General features: G+C 39.5%; 2 protein-coding genes across 2 annotated transcripts in view; one reads left to right on the plus strand and one right to left on the minus strand.

The window, feature by feature from the left end:
- The first annotated feature begins 405 nt into the window (after nt 1-405).
- Nucleotides 406-17,011, plus strand: SCCPDH (saccharopine dehydrogenase (putative)). Its single transcript, XM_060243842.1, has 12 exons — nt 406-847; nt 3,660-3,772; nt 6,039-6,119; nt 7,364-7,493; nt 9,177-9,226; nt 11,144-11,274; nt 11,514-11,631; nt 12,437-12,556; nt 12,645-12,701; nt 13,309-13,420; nt 16,224-16,305; nt 16,780-17,011. Exons 1-12 carry the CDS (start codon nt 661-663, stop codon nt 16,883-16,885), a joined length of 1,287 nt encoding a protein of 428 aa, XP_060099825.1. The 5' UTR covers nt 406-660; the 3' UTR covers nt 16,886-17,011.
- A 1,314-nt stretch (nt 17,012-18,325) lies between these two features.
- LOC132575250 (kinesin-like protein KIF28) overlaps nt 18,326-22,828 on the minus strand; it is a 78,904-nt gene continuing 74,401 nt past the window's right edge. The window contains exons 15-17 of the mRNA XM_060243857.1: nt 20,705-20,852; nt 19,635-19,825; nt 18,326-18,491 (exon numbers count right to left, since the gene is read on the minus strand). Of these exons, the coding sequence (XP_060099840.1) occupies nt 18,330-18,491; nt 19,635-19,825; nt 20,705-20,852 (501 nt within the window). The 3' untranslated portion in view covers nt 18,326-18,329. The remainder of the gene's footprint in view (nt 18,492-19,634; nt 19,826-20,704; nt 20,853-22,828) is intronic.

The raw sequence follows: 22,828 nt of genomic DNA on the forward strand, positions 1-22,828 counted from the left end.
TATTTTATTTTCACAGCAGAGTCCAGTGAAGTATATTTCGTGGTCTCCTATTCCGCCAAGCCCTCGTACTCGTCCGCCCAGAAGAGCTTGACTGTCAGATCAAAGAGACTGCCAATATTAACGGACGAAGTTGTTCAGAGATTATGCAGCTTGAACATAGACAGAGGGAGCCTTTCAGCAGTTGGTCGCAAATTGCAACTATTGCAGTAACGCTGGGTTTCCCAGAGCCGTCCCCACCCAGGTCCTGCTGCAAGCCAGACTTCTGGGCCGCAAAGTCGGCTTTGTGGATAATCTCACGCGGGTTACAGTAACCTTGTTGTTGCGTTGCAATGCAGGCGAGGGGGGAGGGGACCGCCGGACCGTTGAACGAAAGCCATAGGAGTCGGCCACGCGGCGAGATGAGGGAACAGCAGCCACTGAGCGGAGTCGCAGCCTACGGAGGGAGTGGTGCGCGCTCCAACCGTTCCAGGCGTCACGTGACGTCGAAGCGCCCAGAGTCTGGAGCTAGCGGAGCAGGCTCCATTGTTCACGCCCCCTCTCCGCCTTCTTGCGTTATTGCCGTTGAGAGTCTCTCGGTCGCGTGCCCTTTGCCCCTGCCAACTCGCCTGCCCCGTGCGCTGACCGGTGGACACCGGGCGGCCGACTTGATAACTTGTTCCTATGGCGACCGGGCGATCTTTCCAGCTGGTGGTCTTCGGGGCTTCGGGTTTCACCGGCCAGTTCGTGGTTGAGGAATTGGCGCGGGTTGTGGCCGAGGATGAGTTGCGAGGCTCTGTGCGCTGGGCCGTGGCCGGCAGGAACGAAGAGAAGCTGCGGGCGGTGGTTGAAAGAGCGGCCGGGAAGCTGGGTGAGAAGCGTTGGGATGGGTGGGTCTATGTGCGGTGGCTTTCGCCCCTTTTCACCAGCCTCCCAGAAAGAGTCGGAAAGGCACCTCCCCTCCCTCTGCAAGGCAAAAAATACCCAAAGTCGATTGTCCTCCAAAATGAGATGTAAGGTGTGTGGCTATACCGTTTGGGGGGGGGGGGATGGTGCGTAGTTAAACCGCAGTCTGTTGACACTTATTTATGAGTTGAACACCGTGAAGGTGTCATTTCTGACTAAATAGAAATCGGATTATGTGCCTCACGTGCGTCACCTTCGGTTGCTGTCGAGCGGGTCGGATAGTGCAAGCGCCGCATTTGGAGGGTCGTGGTTGGGCCTTAGGTGCAGTCGTGAGTCTCGTGACCCCGGTGTCTACGCATCTCGGACTCCCAACGTTAATAATATGACTTTTTCACTTTTGAAACAAGAGGGTCATATTTGAGCTTGTTGGGGCAAGAAAGCACCTTTTCCCCGGCTGGGATCGACTAAGTAAAACGTAGGAACTGGAGAGTTTGGTTGACTTGGAGGTGTGCGAGGGGTGCCACCACGTATCTCTGGTCAAACAGGTCTGTTCTTATTCGAAAGAGTAAATGGACACAAGGCTGGCATCAAAAATCGCAGTATTCAGAAACTGATGGGGGATCATTTTAATTTTCTGTGGCATTCTGCTGCTGTTTTGAAAGTCACCATTCTCCTACAAAAGAACTTTAGGGAATATACAGTGGAAAATCGTTTAGTTAGCATTCATCAAGAAACTCGTCACCAACTGTAGTTCAGTTATACCTCTGCTGCAACTTCCTATTCTCTTTGCTTATCTTCTGTTGTGTTCTTCTTACACTAAATTTTATATTTTGACTATTTAACAATAATTGGAACTATTTTACACCCATGTTTTTAGGATTAGGATTTGTACTGAACCAGCCTCTTTTTTAACACACCCATCCTTTGTATAAATTGGGCCTGATGGATTTATACTTATATGTATTTATTCCAATTACCTATATCTCATAAAAGATTATGCTGGAATACATTTGTTAGTCTTTAAGGTAGCACTAGATTCCTGTATGGCAAGCTGACATGTTTACATACCCATGTGGAGTTTTCAGCTTCTCTCAGTACCTTCTTTTTTTGGAGCAGGGAAATTAGTTTTGCCTGATGGCGACAATCAGGGCTTTTTTTGAGCAGGAACACTGTTCCGGATGGCTTGGCATCGAGGTGTGGCCTAATATGCAAATGAGTTCCTGCTGGGCTTCTAAAAAAAAGCTCTGGGGACAATGCAAATTGCCATTGACCTTAGTACAGAAATTGGATTGTGTACATTTTTGTATTTGGAAAGGCAAAGAAACCTACTGCTTTAGGGCTTTTAATTACAAGTGGCTTCATGGTTTTTAAAAAATTATTATGTAAACTTATAAATGTATGAGGGAAGGCCTTATTTTTCCTATATAGAAAACTGTGGCTGATAAATAGTGATTTGTTAATGGAAGAGATGGATCTTGAACCAAGATCTCTTAAATTTAATGACAAGGTGACTCCTGAAAATAGACCACTCTGATTATTTGACCGTCTTCATTCTACACTTTGTAATTTGGATAGCTCAGAACTAAATGCCTGTGAACTGAGAAAGGAGCAAAAATCTGTGCAAGTGGGAGTGGTTGAACCCGGTGCCCTTTCTTTACTGCAGACTTCTGGTTTTGTTGGAGTTTGGATCCAGCGCATAGTTTGCATGCTTATGCATTGCTGGTAATGTTATTTTTGCTATGTTATATTCAGCACAATATATTTGCACATATTTATTCTGAAATATGTACATCTTGATTTCAGTTGTAGTTACTTCAGGATAAGTGTGCTTAAGATTGCAGGCTTAGTCACATGTGGGGGGGGGCTTTCCTGTTAAAGTAGGAATAATTGTATTTGTGGTTAAATTAATAGTACAAGTTACTTCACTTATCTAAGTCTTGCTTTGGTAATCTTTTGTGCATCTCCACAGAGGACTGTTCTCTCTGTCCTTTTATGCTAATTGGTTCTGGTAAGAGGCTCTCACGCTTAGTCAGTAAACCTTCCAGAGGCACAGCATATTTGATTTTTTTTTATTTATGTTTTTTGCATTTATACATACAAATATAAACTTTAAGAATGTGAATGTGCTGTTTTGCTGGAAGGCTTTTTCTACCTTGCACAATTTTGCTTCTTAATCTCCTAGATAATAATGTGTTTCAGTTGAAACTTGCAGGATTCCTTTGCTTTACAGCCCAAGGCTTCCTAATTTATGATTGGAAACATTTGTCTTTGTGAAAAAAGTGTGTGGTGTTGGTGCTACAATTTATAATTGTAAACAAATTAATAAAATCACAAATTGCTGTATTGGTTTGCCAAAATCTGATTAAGAGCTTATTTTAAAACCTAACATTCAGATAGAATGGCTGGGACAATAATCAACGTATCTTACCGTATGACTGTCGTCTCGTTCTGAATTGTTCTTAACAAGTTTCTCACAGTTTCTGAAGAGCTTTTTCTAGTGATACCTTGTGATAAGAGGCTCCATCTTTCCACAGGCACTCTAATATTGAAAAAGCACCTTGAAAGAAACAGAGTCCCTCTTTATGTAAGGACAATAGTAAAGAAAGCTGCATTTAATTTTCCAGCTTCTTGCTAATTAAAGAATTTTGCATTAGCCTCTATTTTTCCCCTTAACCTAGTAGTTAATATGGATGATTAAGAAATAGGAGGAGTAGATTGGACAGAAATAATGATATAGTGTCCAGTATTCATTGTAACATTTTTATTTCCAATTTCAGGGAAAGCAGAGCTGAAGTCAGAAGTTGACATAATCCTGTGTGATGTCAGTGATCCAACATCTCTTGCTAATATGGCTAAACAAGCAGCTATTGTTCTGAACTGCGTAGGCCCTGTAAGCATCTCACTCTTTTTAAGGGAGCAAGCAAAATGTTCTTAAGTGCACTTTGTAAATGAAGTTTAGTATATTTGCATGATCATGGTTTTGAAAATGAAAATTTTAAAAGTCTGTTAAACTGAAAAAATTTCCTAAATGAATACATCATAAAATAGAAACTCCTTCTGCCTAATACTATGAAAATCCTTCTGCCTAATACTATGAAGCTAATACTAATACTATGAATACTATGAATTTTCTTCAAAATTACTTGGTGAAAGAGAAGGGAATGTATGTTGAGAATACAGTTTGGTCTGGCACTTTTTGAAGTAGCTGTACTTACTGCCATTGTTGATTGTATTAATTAATATAGAGGCACAAGAAGGATCTTCTTTCTTCCCAGAATGTAGCATGACTGATTGTTGGGGACAATTTGATAACTCCTCTTTTACAGATTTGTAAACTTGGAAATTACCAACTACAATTCAGAAGTCCTTTCAAGCCCTTTTAAACTGTGAAGGAGTGATGATAGTAGTAGAACCAATTGCTTTCTGTTTAGCTCCTAATTTGTTGTACCATGACCATCTGGCAATAATAATTCTTCATAATAAGGCAAAAACTTTTTGTTAGCTTGTAAAGTTATGAAATGTAAATGATTGATGAATAGTTTAATGAGTAATAATGTATGCTGCTCTTTCTGCTTAAAACCCGAGTGTTTGTACTGAGAGTGTGCTGAGATTGTGGGCAGGGAGTAAGGAGAAGATGGGAATGGGTGCTTCATGCTGTTGCAGAGTTCTTTCTGTCCAATCATTAATCCTAGGGTAAAGGTCAGTAATTGAAACTTGCATATTTCCTAGACGAATAGAAACAGTGTACAAATATGAAATATAGCAATATGTTATTGAAAAGCAGGGCTTTTTTTGAAGCAGGAGCTCCTTTGCATATTGGGCCACACACCCCTGATGTAGCCAATCCTCCAAGAGCTTACAGGGCTCTTATTGCAGGCCTACTGTAAGCTCTTGGAGGATTGACTACATCAGGGGTGTGTGGCCCAATATACAAAGGAGTTTCTGCTACAAAAAAAGCCCTGCTGAAAAGATTTATTTGGAGTTCTTCATGAAATCAGGTTAGCTTCTAGCATTAAACATAATGTATACATTCAGCCAATGTTAAAATAATTGTAATTAATAAATGAGAGGGCGTCTTTTTTTCTTTTCTTTTTTAAACCTCCTTGCTAATACAATAGGATACCTGAATTTTTGCTCATTTCATTTTCATTCCTGGACTGAGATAGATTGGTGGGATACAATAGCTCCATGATAGAAAAGAGTGAAATTTCTGAGTTTCTGCCATACAATCCTTAACATTACTATAGACCTATTTTGTAGAAAACCTGTTAATTGTATACTGTCTGAATATTTCGAGATTAGGAAAGCATTTAGTAGATTCATAAAGTAGATTGATTTATTAAAAACATCGTGTTCAGCTTAAAATCTTGACCCCTATTTAAATGAATAATTTATTTAAATATTGTTTTAATAAAAGTAGTTTCTGAAACCTGATGTCAGGTATTATCTTAGAAGAATCATTCTTTTCTCTGTGAAAAAGACGGCTGAATTTGTCTTCTAAGGTGGTGCATGCTAGGAGAAAGTATACTTTTCTTCAAAAAGGTTTGCTTGCATGCAGATTGAATTTATGTATCACCAAGGGGCAGTTGTTCATTTCTTCTAAGCAGTACACAGGCAATAAATAAACTAATAATGAAGGAAAACAGATTTTATTAAGTAGTTTAAGTAATCTACAGAAGAAAACCACATCTACAGAAGAATCAAAACAATCAAATAATATGCTTACATTTCTTCAGGTGTCAGGAGCCCTGTAGAACAACAGCAGATGGACCTCATGGAAACTCTGTGCAGACTGAAACAATGGAACAGTGCTGTGGAGCTGGCCAGTTCCATAGGGTCTGTGCATTGTTCTCCAGGGGTTCCAAATAACTGAAAGGATGTAAACATTTTCTTGCAGTGATTCTATAGATGTGGTGTTCTTTAGTAGACTGCTTAAGCTAATGAATAAAATTTATTTTCCTTCACCATCCATGTGTTCATTGCCTGTGTATTGCTTACAGGAAAATAACTATTGATCCTTGGTGATACAGTTTACTGTATTAGAATTCATACAGTTTATCAGCAAAGTGTCTTCACTTGGCTAATAGCCCTATTCAAAGTATAAATTAGAGAGCTTGATTTTTCAAACAAGTAATCAGTTTTATTATGTCCTATAGTACAGGTTTTTTGGAGAACCTGTAGTAAAAGCTTGTGTTGAGAATGGTGCCAGCTGTATCGACATTTCTGGAGAACCTCAGGTATGTGGCATTGGGAAAAACAAGATATCAAGTCTCTGGGATCTTGTTCCTAAGTATCCATACTTCTGCATCTGACTATAATATAAAATTTTATTACATCTCTGTTTAAGCATCCTGGAATGCTGTGAACCAGGAGCAGTATGTTTCCCAGCATCTATGAAAACGGCTGCATATTTTTGTAAGGCATATTAAATAATAACATTCAGTGCCTCTAGGCAACCTTATTTAGTGCGCTCCTGTTACCCTTCTTGGTAAGTTAGGGGAAAGTGATGTGTTGTAATTGGGCCTTTTGATTTTACTGTAGTGGAGACTGAAACAATGATGAAGTCAGTATGTACCAGGGCTAGGGGCCTGGTCCAGAGTTCAGATTATTGAAGTAACTTCTGTTTTTGAGTGAACGCAGGCGTATCTGCTTATTATAACTGTAAATACTAAGGACAGCATACACACAGGGCGATTTCCCACACAACTTACCGAGGAGCGAAGTCCCTCCTCACCGCGCAGCGTCTGCTCAATTTCCCACCAACTGCTCCGCGGATTCAGGAAGTGCCGGACCTTTTGTGTTGCTAGCGTAAACTAGGGTTTTAGCGATTTCCATTTGAGACGCAAAAGGTCCGGCACTTCCTGAATCCGCAGGAGCAGTTGGTGGGAAATCCGAGCAGACGCTGCGCAGTGAGGAGGGACTTCGCTCCTCGGTAAGCTGTGTGGGAAATCACCCATAGTGTATATGCATTAAAGTGACTTCAGAGTCAAGTGGAGGTGGCAGTGACAGCATGAGTTGTTCCTTTATAGGAAAGAGAGAAGTTGGTAAATCTTCCAACAATATGTGAATGTTTGTTGATTGTAGTCATGTGTAAGCACTAAATTGGGAGGGAAGGCTGCATAATGTAGCCCATTCTCATCAGATCTTGAAACTAATCAGGGATGGGAGACTACTGAAGAATACTCTGCAGAAGAAAGCCATGGCAAACTGTCTCTGCTTCTCACTTGCCTTGAACACTCCTTGCAGGGATTGCCATAAATTGGCTGCAGCTTGATGGACTTTACACACTCACATGCACTCAGTTAATTATTGAATGTTTTGATCCTGCTGTATAGAACAAATTACTGAAACTTTGCAAGGTGGAATGTCAGTTAGTGAACATGATACCAGTAACACAATTGTGAGAGTTAGGTTTGCAGTGATTGCCGAAGTTTGAGATAATCTGTTTTTTCTGTACAATGTAGTTGCATTTCTCTTTCAGTTTCTGGAAGGAATATTCCTAAATTATAATGAGAAGGCTGCAGAAAAAGGGGTATATGTTATTGGAAGCTGTGGCTTTGACTCTATTCCAGCAGATATGGGAGTATTATACACCAGAAACAATTTGAAAGGTAACTCATACTCAGTAACTGGTGTAGAAATAGTAATAGTGTTTTTGTTTGTTTGATGTTTAAATTTTGAGCAGGCACAGAATCATGGTATGCTGGTGTACTTGCCAAAAAGCCTTTTCTATGTTTATACCTCACTTTTCAACCAGATAGGCTTTCCAAAGCAGTTTACAGTTAAAATTAAGGATTGGCATGAAACAAAATACAAAATGCGATTTGTGCACAAATCGGACTGGTTCATGGTTTATTTTGGGAGAAAGTGCCTCCTGTGGACTCGGTTGTTTTGCAAGCTCTGCTGGGCTGCTCAATTGAAATTGGGCAGCCCAGCTGAGCCTGCTGGGAGATCTCTACCTGCAGGATCAGCTGTTTTGCAGACTCTGCTGGGCTATCCAGTTAAAAATGGGCAGCCCAACTGAGCCCATGGGGAGGTCTCCCCAATCGTTCTTTGCTTCCCCAGTCAGCCTGCCAGGGCTGGCTGGAGAAGAGAAGAAAGACTGAGGAGAGATCTCTCCATTCTACTCTATGGGCCTGTAGGATACAACGGAGAGATTGTGCTGAGGCTTGACTCTAGAGAAAGGCTTTAAAGTTTAAACCCCTTCTCTAGAGTCACGCTGCAGCTGTGGCAAGATCTCTTTGTTGTATCCTGTGAGCCCATAGGTTACAATGGAGAGCTTATGGGCTGGAGGAGGGAGAGGTGGCATTTAAATGCCTCCCCCCCCCCCCCACAGCTATAACAAACCACAACTCGGTTTGGGGAAGATGGTGGTTTGGTTGGTTCATGGTTTGTGCAATCAAACAAACCAAATGAACTCACCATTTTTCCTATTCGTGTCCAATTGCTGAGATTTGCAGGGGGGTTTTTTGTTTTGTTTTTACACACAGTGCAGGAACCTTTGTTATATAGCACAGCATTTGCTGGGGCCTGGGAAAACACTGAGTACCTGGGACTCTTGGTAAGAAGAGATGATGATTGCCCCTACCTTCTGGCTTCTTGCAGTGACTTGCAGTATCTGGGTTCTAAATTTTTCCTGCCTGATAGGGGTTCCCTCCTGGACTGGGTGATTAACAAAGATAAACTTGGTGGTAGTGATTACTGTCCTCAGGAGAGCTCCATTTGTTGGTAAAATCTTAATGGGATGGATAATCCTAAATAATCTGGTGATTTTGCATGAGGATCTCCATGCATAATACTTTTGTCAGTGTAAGAAAAGGGATAAATCAGGAGGATTTCTAGGTACAGAAGGGGAGGCAGTTTTCACCAACTCCTCATGCTGTTCCTTGGAGTCCGCTGTCTCCCTGTAGCAACATTTGGCAGGGGCACTTGGGAATGCAGTGCAAGAGGGGGATGTTCTTCTGTGATTTGAGAATCTCTTCCATCAGAGGAGATTTCTGGTGGACCCAGATTAAGTATTGTGTCCAGGGTTAAATCTAGGAGGATTCTGCTTGAAGTTTGGTAGGTTTACCTAAGAGCATAATGACAATTCTAATACAGAAAGAAACAGCAACAGTTTATTCAGTATGACAGTTAAGTACAGGATTCCCATGGTATCTTATATGTGTGTTAATAAATTTTGCTTGTAATGTTAACATGCATAATACCATAATATCAATTCCCTTAATTATGTTGCTTGTGATTACAATTTGGTTCTTCACTATGGCCATGAATTCACTCTTTTTTTTTTAAAGGTACCTTAACTGCAGTTGAAAGTTTCCTGAATATAAAATCTGGACCTGAGGTTTGTTAGCTATTGTTTGCTAAATTTGTGTTCAGCATCTATCAGATATACAAATTAAAATTGTTGTTCTTTGAAAAGGCAGTGAAAAATAGTTAATATTTGATTATTATATTGGTGGTGACAGCCTGCAAAACAGTCAGGGATGGCAGAATAACATTCCATATCAGAGTAATGCAACATCAGTTTTTGATGATCCAACCTGAATATTAAGAGCTGGGAAATAAGGAAGAGATTCTTGCTGCTTATGTTGGGAGAACAGCTATTTGACATCTGTTACATCTGTATGCCATTATGGAAAGAAAAATGAATGGGCTGAGACAGTATTTGTAATTAGGGATGGGCATGAACCTAAAAATGGTGGTGGCTCCGAAACCGAATAGGCTCCACCCAAACCACTGTCAGAGGTTCAGTTCCCTGTTTCTTCTGGCCACAGCTCACCACAGGAGGGAGAAAGGGCACAGATCGCCCTGTAAAGGACTTTAATTCCCTCTTTCTCCTGGAGTGGCTCGCTGTGGATGGAAGAAAGGGGGAGGGGAATTGCCCAGGAAGGAACTCCCTTTCATCTTTCTCCCAGCCAAGGCTCGCTCTGGCCAGGATGCGGCGGGCGGGGGGGGGGGGGGGCAGAATCATCCTTGAAGGAACTCCCTTCCATCTTTCTCCTGGCTGAGGTTCACCCTGGCCAGGAGAAAGGGAGATATCACTGGGGAAGAGGCTTCCCGTCTCCTGGCCATACAGCCAGTAGAAAGGGGGGGGGATCATTTGGGAAGAGGCTTCCCATTTTCCTCTTCAAGTGAAGATTAGATAAAACATGGAGCAGAGGTCCATCACTGGCCCTTAGCCGCAAGGTATCGATGAAACACTATGTCTGGGGCAGCAGTGTTCTATATTCTTGGTGTTTGGGGGGCAACAGTCTGGAGTTCTGGCCCCATTTGTGGACCTCTTGATTGCACTTGTTGGCCACTTCATGATACATTGTATTGGACTGGATGGGCCATTGCTTGATCCATCCATCTTATGTTCTCTCTCCTGGCTGCAGACCCAGGAGAAAGAGGAGTGGGATCTCTTGGGAAGAGGCTTCCCATCTCCCTCTTTCTTGGCTGTGCAACTCCTCTCAGCAACTCAGTGGTCTTTAGCTCTCTCCTATAGTCACTTTAAACCAGGCTGCACAAGGGAGCCCGTAGCTGAGATCATGGGGAGAATTCAGCAGCCCTGACCTGGATAACCCTGGCAAGCACTTGGAAGGGAGACCTCCAAGGAATTCCAGGGCCAAGATCCAAAGGCAGGCAATATCAAGCCACCTGTCTGAAACATCATCACTCCACTAGGGGTGGTGAGAAGTCACCATTACTTCCAGGCATGCAAACACACATACACAGGAGTCACCAAAAAAACCAAGCAAAAACCCAAACTGCTGTTTCTCATGAGCAGTCACAAACCATCATGACCCCCCCCCCCAAATTTTAGAGAAGTTCATTGTTGTTCATCAGTTCACAGTCCTCAGTTCACAAAGTTCAAACTGGCCAAAATTTGTGAACTTTTTTGTCAGCCAGTTCCCATCTCTGTTTGTAATACAGTAGAAAGAGGAACAAATGCAACGTTGAAGGCGGGGTGGGGGAGAGAACTCTCTCCAGCCTAGTAAAACAGATTTATGAACAGAAATGTTCTTGAGGTGGGATAGTTACCTAACACAAGTGACACGAAGTACCACTGTGCTCTTGTCCTAATCCTACTCTTTTCAAAAAGTGATTGTTTCTGTTAGAGGGGAGACACTATCAGTTTTGGGAGGTGTGGAAGAGGTGACAGCATACTGCCTTTGGCTGCATTCTAAAATGTGTTTTCATTGTTGTGGCTATTTGTTACTATGTTGAAATGATTAAAAGTTTAATTTAGTGTGCTACATACATGGTATCTTAACAGGGTTCCAGTATTCATGATGGAACCTGGAAATCAGCAATTTATGGGCTTGCAGATCAAGACAATCTGAAGAAAATCAGAAGGCAAATTGGACACAAACCCCTTCCAGTCATTGGAGCCAAACTGAAAAGAAGGTATAAGAAATTTATGTATGCAATAATGCCTTTAATGTTTAATATTGATGTAAGTCATAATGGGTTTCCAGTCTGAATTGCAGGCTAAGGGAACTTTTTGATGCCTTAAATGTTTAATTAAATGAACTGATTTTCCCATGATTTTTCCAGAGAAAAAAACAGAGGGGGATTAATTTCTTTATGAAGATGCTTGTATTTGAAAAGTCAAGAACTGTAATTGTTTTTGCTTCTGTTGGCAGAGGTGCAGTGTTTTACAGTAATGAACTCTCTCAGTATTCCATTCCATTTATGGGATCAGATGCCTCTGTTGTAAAAAGAACTCAGCGTTATTTGCACACACATTTGCAGGAGACACCTGTAAGTTTACTTAAGTGTTGATAAGCTTAGATTTTGTACTGTTTTCAGCATGCAGTCATGTCTGTGTCAGGGTTTCCCATTATTTGCATTTATAAACATCATGGAAGCTTTTGTTTTATTTCTTATAAAATATTATGCCCACTGTACCACTTGTATAGAAGACTGCTCATGTAAATATTTTAAATGAACAAGTAACAGTGAACAGCAGCTAGGTGTGTCTTGTTCCTGCTGCAGTAGTGCCTTGGAATTTCTTTTGTAGTCTTGCTCCTCCTTTTCAATCAATCAATATTTATTTCAGTCAAAGACCAGAACAGCAATAAAGGAAGACAACAAGACAACTCATAAGAGTACAGTCGATGAAATCAAGGCTCTTCCAAATATTTCCTCTTACAAATTACAGTGTAACAAAATTTTGCTACTGCCTGAGTTATTGAGGTCCTCCTTTTCTCAAACAGATTATATATCTGCAAGCTAAGCATTCAATGCAGGACAGCTCCCACCATTTTTTTTTTTTAAAGCAGCAGTTGGCCTACCCTGTTTTGCTGCCTAGCAGTTGGATACAGCACTACTGATCCTGGATCTCTGCTATTTCAATCATTACATTAATAGACATAGGTTTCTTCCACATCTGTTGCCTATTGTGAAAGGTGGTAGTTGTATACAGTCAGTTATTTATCATGTTGTAGTGTGGGGCTCTGGTCTACCCAGGGCTTTGATCTCAGTGAATCACTACTATTGACATTTGTACTACAGAATAACATGCACATGGCTACAGTTAACTATACCAGTTTTTTCCTTCACTCAGGTGCAGTATGCTGCATATGCAACTGTGGGAGGCATTGGATCTGTCATTAAATTGATGTTTGCTGGGCTTTTATTTTTAATTCTTGTTAAGTTCAACTTTGGAAGAAAGCTTCTGATAAAAGTAGGTTTGTTTTAAATATTTTAAATACAATGAAGTGTGATATTCTTACCTGTTTTCCTGAAACTTACTGTGGGTGTTCTTGTTTCAGTATCCTGAGTTTTTCTCTGGAGGACATTTCACAAAGGACGGGCCAACACAAAAACAGGTAACCAGTACTTTAATTTTGTATTGATATTTTTTTCCACAGGGCAGGTTTCTATAAAGTAATAATTAAAGAATGGTTAAATAGAACAATGGTCCCAGGGAGGTTGTGGGACCTGTAAACAGGAGGCAGTTTTGGAATTGATGAGGGATAAAAAGCTAAAATTTAATTATGATAAAAATGTACGTGGAAGTTCTGACCCAGGAAATGGGCTATCTTCTGTTCTGGTTGGGCCTCCTCCTGGGTTGCCACCTGACTAATATCAGAAGGTGGTGGCACACTACCCAACTGTAGTGGTTAGTTGGGTAGGCAGTCCTTCAGATATGTTGGTCCCAAGCCATACCAGCACCTTACATGATGCCCAGAAACAAACTGGAAGCCAGTGTAGGTGGGCCAAAACTGGAGTGACATGGTCCCTACAATCCAGTTCACTAAACATTCTAGTCAGTATTTTTCATTCCTTTCTGTCTCAAAGTGAAGTAAGAAACGACAACCAGTGATTTTTTTCACCTCAAAAACTGACATGAATTGGGCTGTAATTCAGTAGTATTTTAATGTAAATTGTATTATACCCAAAGTCTGATACTGTTTCTTGTGATTTATATTACAGATGGAAGGATCGTCTTTTGAAATGACCTTTTTTGGTGAGGGATATAGCGTAGGACAAGATCCACAACAGGGCAAACCAAATGTAAAAATCTGCACTCAAGTGAAGGGACCAGGTAGAGTTAACCACATTGTAGCATGTTTAACTATATGAAACTGTGCCTGAATACTTTAACGTAATAATGCATCATCTCTATAATGAGACAGTGCAATAGATTTTTAGGGTTTGGGAAAGGGGGACTAGCAAAGTACCAATTCATAGAATCAGAATCATAGAGTTGGAAGGGAACTCCAGGGTCATCTGCACAATGCAGGAAACTCACAAATACCTTCCCCCCCACACACCAGTGACATCTGCTCCAAACCCAGAAAATAGCAGAAAAAACAAACAACCTTCCAGGATCCCTGGCAAAACTGGCCTAGAGAAAAAGTTGCTGTCTGACCCCAAAGTGGTAAACAGCATTTCTTTGGGCATATAAGAAAGGACCACAAGAACTAAACACTGATGCAACTCTTTTGCTCTCAGATGGCTGTCAAACCACTGTTCAAGTGAATGTGGACTGAAAGAACAATAGGTTGAAACTAGAGATATTATCAAAGGAGAATGTGCAAAAAAAATTCTGTAGGCAAAAGAAATGAAAAGCCTTAGTGGATGACTGATGAAACTCCTAAAATCGCTAAAGATAGGCAAGAAGCAAAAGTAAAAGGTTAAGTAGAATCAGAAGTCTAAATTCAACTTCCAGTGACTTACACATAGAGACAAAGAGAACTGTTTCAGTGAGTGCAAGAAATAGAACAACAAAAAAGGAAGAACAAATGATCTGCTGCACAAGATCCAAGAACTCAAAAGGAAAGTTAAAGCAGTTAGGTGTGCTGAAAGTTGGAAATACGTTAACTGAATAGAACAAAATAAAAAATGGGAACAATAATACTAAAGAACTAAACAGAAGAAATGAAAGGATGAAGGATTCTTTCAATGAAAAAAGTTTTTAATACCCTGCTTTTCTCTACCTTAAGGAATCTCAAAGCAGCTTACGCTCTCCTTCCCTCCCTCTTCCCACAACAGACATCTTGTGAGGTAGGTAGGGCTGAGGGAGTTCTGAGAGAACTGTGACTGGTCCAGTCACCTAGCAGTCTTCATGTGGAGAAGTGGAGAATCAGACTTGGTTCTCCAGATTAGAGTTTGCCACTCCTAATCACTACACACTGGCTGAAGAAGATTCTCTTGAAGGACCTGTAATTTTAGAACATGAAATGATGAAAGCTGCACTCAAAGCAGCTGGGAGAAACAAATCACCAGTGTATCATAAGGAAAGCTATATTGTTTTGGTGCAGTAGAATGAAAATTGGTGGAAAGAGCATTAACAATTTGAGATACGCAGGTGACAGCACATTGCTGGCAGTAAATAGTGAAGACCTGAAACAGCTACTGATGATGGTTAAAACAGAATGCTCCAAAGCAGAATTATAGCTGAACATCAGAAGACAAAAGTAATGACTATTGGGGAATTACACAACTTTAATTTTGATTAAGAATAAAGTGAAATTGTTAAGATTTTCTACTCCTTGGCTCCATCATCAGCCAAAGGGGAGTCTGAAACCAAGAAATCAGAAGGGGATTGAGACTGGGAAGAGCTGAAAAAGATCCTTAAGTGTAAGGATGTGTTGCTTGTAACAAAGATGTAGATAGTTAACAACTACACCAGCATGGTGTAGTGGGTAAGAGTGGCAGACTTTAATCTAGGGAACTGGGTTTTATTCTGTACTCCTCTCCATGAAGTCTTGGGTGACCTTGGGCCAGTTACATTTCTCGCAGAGCTCTCTTAGCCCTACCTACCTCACAAGGTGTCTGTTATGGGGAGAGAAAGGGAAGGTGACTGCAAGCTTCTTTGAAACTCCTTAGAGAAAAGCAGAATATAAAAAATCAACTCTTCTAGTATTCCTCTTACTATTCATGTGTTTGAAAGTTGGACAGTGAAGACACCTGGTAGAAAGAAAGTGGAAACATTTGAAATACAGTGTTGGGATGAGAGTTTTACAGATACCTTGGACTTCCAAAAACACAAATAAATGGGTTCTAGATCAAATAAGCCTGAACTCTCCCTAAAAGCCAAAATGAATAAAAACCTGAGACTATTATACTTTGATCACATCATGAGAAGACAAGACTCACTGGAAAAGAGAATTATGCTAGGAAAAGTTGAAGGGATCAGGAAAAGAGGAAGACCGAAGGTGAGATGGATAGACTCAAATGAGGAAACTACATCTGTTAGTTTGCAAGACCTGAGCAAGGCTATTAACAATAGAGCTTATTGGAGGTCATTAATTCATGGGGTCACCATAAATCAGAAGTGACTTGACAGCCCTTAACAGGTTTCTGTAACTGTGTGTGTTAGCAGACAAAATTCTAAGAGAAAACATGAACTTTCATTTTTCTAGCCTTCTTTGCCAAGAAAGTATTACTGTGAAACTCAAACATGCTGTTTGTAGTGAAGAAAAGTTTGACAGTCAAAATAGCATTACATACTTGTAAGGATATGTGCTTCTGTAGGAGACATATTACTGACCATAATGTATGACCTCAAAACTACTCTGAAAAAAGTCACGTTAGAGTAGTAGGTCACTGGAAGGAAACATGTCAAACTAAGAGGAAACAGAAATCTGATTATAACCACACAAAGGCTAAAACAGCTTAGGTGGGAGACATTTATAAAGAGTTAAAATAGGGAGTGCAAGGTCAGTAGTAGAATCATAGAAGTCATGGTATCTACTGTAAGCAAGAATTGTTGGGCAGTGGAAAGGATGGAGTGTTTGGGGGAGATGTTTTATGGTTCTGACATAATACTTTTATTTTGCATCCAAGGCCAGGGTAAAAGTTTTGAGAATATAATTAAGATGTTTTGTTTTGTTATCTTGTAGAGGCTGCTTATGTTGCTACACCCATAGCCATGGTTCAGGCAGCTGTGGTACTTCTGAAGGACAAGAGTTCTCTTCCTAAACAGTGAGTCTTGATGTCCTTGGTGTGAAATATCGCTAACTTTTTTCTTGACTGTTTCAGCTACATATCAGTGACACAGTTTCATATTAAAGTAAGCCTGAGCTGCACCTGAATGGGTTATATATCATCTGCTGGTCTTGGTGCTTTCAAAGGATTAGAGGTGGAATATGCTTGATAATGCTTTAGAAACTGCTCACTAGTGGTAAAATATTCTTGCTTGCCTAGTGCAGTATAAGCGTTTTAGTCGCCTTAGTTACTTTTCCACATTATTCTTGAATTCACTTAAATTAGATTTGTTATTAACAGTGTATGGTATTACGGTCTGTTTTTACTTGGCTTAGGTTATGGTCAAAATCCCTATTTCCTAGCATTCTCTGTATGAATTCTGGCTGTCAGGAAGTGAAGATAGTTTCCTTTTTACTTCCCCTGTTTTGACATTATGTATCATTAACAACAAATATATGGCTATTTTTACAGAGGCGGTGTCTATTCTCCTGGAGGTGCATTCTCCAAAACAAAGCTTATTGACAGACTCAACAACCATGGAATAGAATTCTCTGTTATTAGTCAGCCTGAAGTCTGAAAGAAGATAAACATTCCAAAGAGACTGCATAACTAACAGCCTTTATATGGTACTTGTATGCCAAAAAAAGCTCAGTTAAAAATGTTTGCTAAATTTAATAAAATACTTACAAAGTAACTGTAAAAATGAAAATCTTTTTTATATTATTGCTATTAGAAATATGTATAAGGGAAACCTGTAATACATAACCACCCAACTGATAGTGATATTTTAATTAGATTAACATTGCTATTTAATATTGCTTAGAAACAGTGGATGGGTGAGGGTTTTTTCCCCCAAACATGTAACTTTTCAGTGGGAATCAAGCTAGCTACAATAATATTAGGTGGAAGTAGTATATATACATTTTAACTGTAAGTTAATTAATTGTGCCTTAGCTGAAGAGAAACAACCAAGGCCTTTTGTGGAGAGGCAGCACTGTGTCCCATAGGAACGTGCTGACATAGGGTACAACGTCTCAGTACTATTTTGTTATAGTCTTAATTTCAACTAAAATTATTGTAAACCTATGCTTATTTAACAGGGATTGTCACATTACATTCCATGAGAATCAGTCAACAACTAACTTTAATGAGGTTGTAATTTTTTTCTGTGTGGCAGTATTTTAGTGTTAGAGAAAGCAATATCATAATACTACATAGTTTTTAATATTCGCTTTGTAATGTAAATACTTTTAGCCAGGGGTAGAATTCTAGCAGGAGCTCTTTTGCATATTAGGCCACACACCCCTAATGTAGCCAATCCTCCAAGAGCTTACAGGGCTCTTATTCCAAGGTCTACTGTAAGCTCTTAGAGGATTGGCTACATCAGGGGTGTGTGGCAAAGGAGCTCCTGCTAGAATTCCACCCCTGCTTTTAGCAAAACAAACATATGACCATGACATTATTTCTTAAATTGATCTCAGGACAAAGAAATGGCACTAATGCGCAAATTTTAAAAAATCTTTGAGCTCTCCTTCCCTTTGGTCTCATTTGTAATGTAATAAAATACAGCTTTAGATCGGCTTTGGTTCTGTGTAACTTGTGCAGCTTTCTTGAGTCCACACATCACATATAGCATACTGTGTTCAAAATACATTGTTTCTTAGTGTCAATATGTGGAGGGAATGTAATATTACTACTTCATATCCAACCCTAGTTTAATTTTTTCAAGTAAATGTGTAAAAATTTCTGAAGGAATATGGCACATTATGTCCCATGAAAGGTGAGCAAAATATGGCAGTATGGTGTGCCAGACATTCAGAACTGGAAACGCCATTTCCTTCTTACATGCTATAAGTGACAGCAAGAGAAATTTAAGCATGCATTTGGTTCCTGTAGTGAGTCATGGTCAACACAGAAGTATGTATTTCTCTCCTGTTAAATGCAGGTGAACCTGCAGCAGTGAGTTAGGTTGAATAAGTCTATTTTGTTGAAATCACTATTTTATTTGGTATAGTGCAACTTCATTGCTTGCTGTTAGCAAGTATCTCTCGTTTCTTTTTAATTATTAAGGCAACATCATTTTTCAGTTTACTTATACTTGACTCAAGTTGGTCTCCAAAATCCTTTAACATGTGGGATTGCTTCTCAGTAAACTGTCGCAGCAGCTGTACATTATCTTCTTCCTAGAAATAAAACAAATAGTATTTGCTGTATTGTAGAAATGAAACTGTAGCCCTAGTGTGAAAATATCAGGGAATAAAGAAATGAAAACTTGTTTAGAATGGAAAAGCACATCCCCACTACAGTAATAGAGCTCATTTACATTCATACAGAGTGTACCATTCTACAGTTACTGCAACTATCCCAAAACATAACAATTCATAATCATTTGTAGGACTAGAGACAGAAGTATTTTTCTGACCTTTTTCATGCATCACACTAAGAAAGAGTTCTCTGATTCATTGCGGGTAGTTCACAGAAAAGTGTCAAAGCACTTTGCAGTGCCTGCAGAGAAGTGCAAGTGGAGCAAAGTTATAGAATCTAAACCAGGGGTGTTGAACACATTTGTTATGAGGGATGGATGTGACATAAATGAGACCTGGCTGGGCTGGGCCATGTGTGTACGTATTTTAAGATTAGGTAGAGATAAAACTTTTTAAAGGACACAGACAAACATGACTAAAATTTTTTTTAACTTAAAATAAAATATGCTTAAAACATTAGCACTTTTTGGTCTTAAAGTTGTTTTCTTTGTATTTCTCCCATGGGATCCAGGAGACTGGGCAAAGGAAGCTCTGGCTCTTTCCCTCCCTCCCTCAGGGGACCATGAGGGGGAGGAGCCTCAACCAATGGAGAAAATCAAGATTTTGCTCTGTAGTTTCTGTGCAATTGAGCAAGCCTTGCAAAGCAAGTTGAGATGCAGAAGGAAGCAAGAGAGAGGGAGAAGGAAGCAGAAAAGAGCCAGTTGCTCGGTGGCCTGATAGAAGCCCTCCAGGGGCCTGATTCGACCCTCAGGCCGTATGTTTGACACCCCTCATCTAAACCAAAGGTTAGAATTAGCATACTAGATCTAATGCTTCCAGTCACCTGGGGGGGTAGCTCCCCCTCACTGTATTACTATTATTATTTATTGTTCTTAGAGCTCCCACCAAACCCCTGGCAGCAACTTGAGGGGACAAAGACTGCAGCAGTATGACAGAAGCAGGAAAATTACATTTCATAAATGGGGTTGGATCCAACCCCAGTACCTTCAGATTCACACAAGGCTAATTCTAACCAAGGATAAAATTAACATTTCTTTTTTCAGATTCTCTTAAGTGACATACAGGGGCTCTGTAGTGCTTCAGTTTTAAGAACTGTCCTCTGATTACATTCATATTCTGATAGAAGGCTTTGAGGGCTTTTGCAAATTCAGCATCACAGCTTATCTGAGAATTGCACACTGTATGAGAATCTTTTGATACAGATGGAGTTGTCTTGGTAGGTAGCTTCTTTATGGGTGATTTTAATGTCTTGCCTAGAACAAAAAAGATTTAGGAATTAGTATAAACTATTTTAATAGACAAAAAATATGTAGTATGGGAGACCCAAGTTTAATGTATTAAAACATAAACAGATTTGTCCCATTGGCCTAAGCAAAGGGGGGGGGGAGGAATTCCATATGGAATGAGTGTAAGGAAGGTGAATGCGTTAAATGAGGATAGCAGTTCTAAAAACTGAAAATAGAACCCACAAATAATTTTAAAAACCCTCTTCAAATGTAACACCTAAGAGTCAGTTAAAATAGTTATTTTTTTAGTGACACATAGTGGGTTATAGGATTCGTGGTGAGCTTAACTTAGCCATGTTCCCAGAGCATAAATCATTCCACTTCTCAACACACTTCTTCACCCCTCACCCTTATTGAAAGCCAACAAGTTTGTGGAAGGAGACTTTTTCAGGTTCTCCCCCATTCTGATCCTAACATTCTTTATAATTAATCGGTCTGTGAGGGCTCAGCCTTTTTATAGAAAAGCAAAATGATTTTTGAGTGGGCAATACAATAATTAAATGTGAAAATAAATTTTCCCTCTAAGATGCTGAGTCTTGTGAGCAAAAATTCTCACAATACTTTGTGAGCTACTGGCATTAAAATTGTGAGCTACTGCATAAATTAAGTTTGCTCCTGAGCAAAGACAAAAATGTGTGAGCTGGAGGGTAAAAACTGAACTAGTTCACACTAACTCATCTTACAGGGAACACTGGAAATTCTACCTGGCCACCACAATTCCAACAGCATGTTAAAATATGAAGAATTCCTGCTTCTGCAGGGAGGGCGGGGTATAAATAAATTTATTATTATTAAAATTCCTTACTTAAAGGAGAAGACTGGCATTTTAATGTGTTGAGTACTAACCTGGGGTTTCTGTTTGGCATTCTGTCAGTTTTTCTTTCAGGAGTACATTTTCCTCTCTTAGAGCTCTGTTAATATTTCTGAGTAGTTCAGTCTCTTGCTCAAGCTTTAGAAGTTTTTGGTGAAGTTCAGCAACATGGTTATCTATGTTCTTAAAAAAAAAGATTAGCAGTATCAGTAACAATATCCATATGCATAGTTCATGTGTAAATCTGAATTATGATTGGTTCAATCATAGCACATTTGACCATAACCACAAGGAAATGTTGTGTGGTGGCACCTAATCCTTTTGCATATGCAATCTACGAGTTGTCAGCCATTTCACACTCATGTCTGGGGCTGAGAGTGGTGTCTGAGAGACTCCTACATCTTTGCTGAGACAGGAGAAGTGCAGGAGAATTTATTCATGTGAGGTTATATAAGCTGAATTTTTTATGACTGTTAACAGTAGCTATCAGATTCCTGCAGAAAGTGGAAAGTGCTATCAAGTCAAAGCTGACATATGGCAAGCACCGCAAAGGGTTTTCAAGGCAAGAGATGTTCTGCCTGGAAATAGTGAATAATCAAATCAGACAAGACCCAAATATTAAGGGTACATTGATTAAAGGAGAGCAGCATTACCTGAGAGCTTTTGCAGATGATTTGGTTTTTATACTAGAACAACCATTGGACTCTATAGATTATTTGATGAACAAGATTAATCAGTTCGGTCTATGGGCAGGATTGAAAATAAACGATGGAAAAACAAAATTTTTGACCAAAAGCATGACAATGGCGCAAACCCAGCTTTTCCAACAAAAGTCAGGATTTTCTTATGAAAAAAAAGTGAAATTGGGGATCTATATTTCAAATAAATGCAGCAGCTTAAAGACAGATAATTATGATAAACTGTTTAAAGAGGTCAAGAAAGACCTGGAAAAGTGGAAAGATCTGAATGTATCTTTAATGGGAAGAATTGCCTCAATAAAAATGAATATTCTGCTGAGATTGTTATTCCTATTTCAAACTATCCCAGTTTTGTTACCTAATAGTTTTTTCCAAGAATTAAAGTGGTCTCTATATATATTTGGCAGAACAAAAACCCCAAGAATTAAGCTAAAAGTTTTACAGGACTCTAAAGAAAGAGCGGGTTTTGGGCTTCCAGATTGGCAGTTATACTACAGAACATGTGTGCTGTCTTGGGTGAGAGACTGGATGCTACTGAATGATAGAAGACAGTTATCTCTAGAAGGACATGGTCTCAGTTTGGGTTGGCATTCGTATTTATGATATCAGAGACGAAGGCCATTCTTATTTTAAAAATCATCTGTTACAGAAATTCTACATGGGTTTGGCTAAAACCCAAAATTTACCAAAAAATACTGAGATGGGTCTCACCATTTGAAACATTACTCAAAGCTTTTAAGTCCAAGTACAATCTGTAGGTATGAAGATTTACTGAAACAAAATAATGAGTTGAAATCCAAGGAGGAATTGGAAGGTATGAACATTACTATGAGTTGGTGATTGAGATTACAATTTGAATCTAGATATACCAAAGATAAAGTAGTAAGTTTTAGTACGCAACAATGTGATTTTGATAAAATTCGTTTAGGTCCTCAGGAGAAACTGATTGCAAAGCTATGTTCATACCTATTACAAATGAAAATGCAAAATGATATTATAAAAGGCTGTATAATTCAATGGGCAAAGAACATAGGCCATAATATTACTTTAGACGAGTGGGAGGCGTTATGGAAACTGAATATAAAACTGACTAAGTCAGCGGCTCTCAAAGAGAATGTTTATAAAATGTTTTATAGATGGTATGTAACCCCTGAAAAGCTATCCAAAATGTATATCCAACTGTCTAATAAGTGTTGGAAATGTACATTGGGTCTTTCCATCGTATGTGATGGACTTATGAGGTGGTGAAAGACTATTGGAAGATGGTACACGAATTATTGCAGAAAATATTGAAAAGACAGATCCAATTTAAACCAGAATTATTTTTATTGAACATATACTCTAATGATTATACAAAAGAGACAGAATAATTAATGACACATATTAATACAGCAGCAAGAATATTGCTTGCGCAAAAGTGGAGACACCAGGGACTGCCTACAAAGCAAGAACTGATTGGGA

The sequence above is a fragment of the Heteronotia binoei genome, chromosome 1, assembly GCF_032191835.1.
Source record: "Heteronotia binoei isolate CCM8104 ecotype False Entrance Well chromosome 1, APGP_CSIRO_Hbin_v1, whole genome shotgun sequence".
NCBI lineage: Eukaryota > Metazoa > Chordata > Lepidosauria > Squamata > Gekkonidae > Heteronotia > Heteronotia binoei.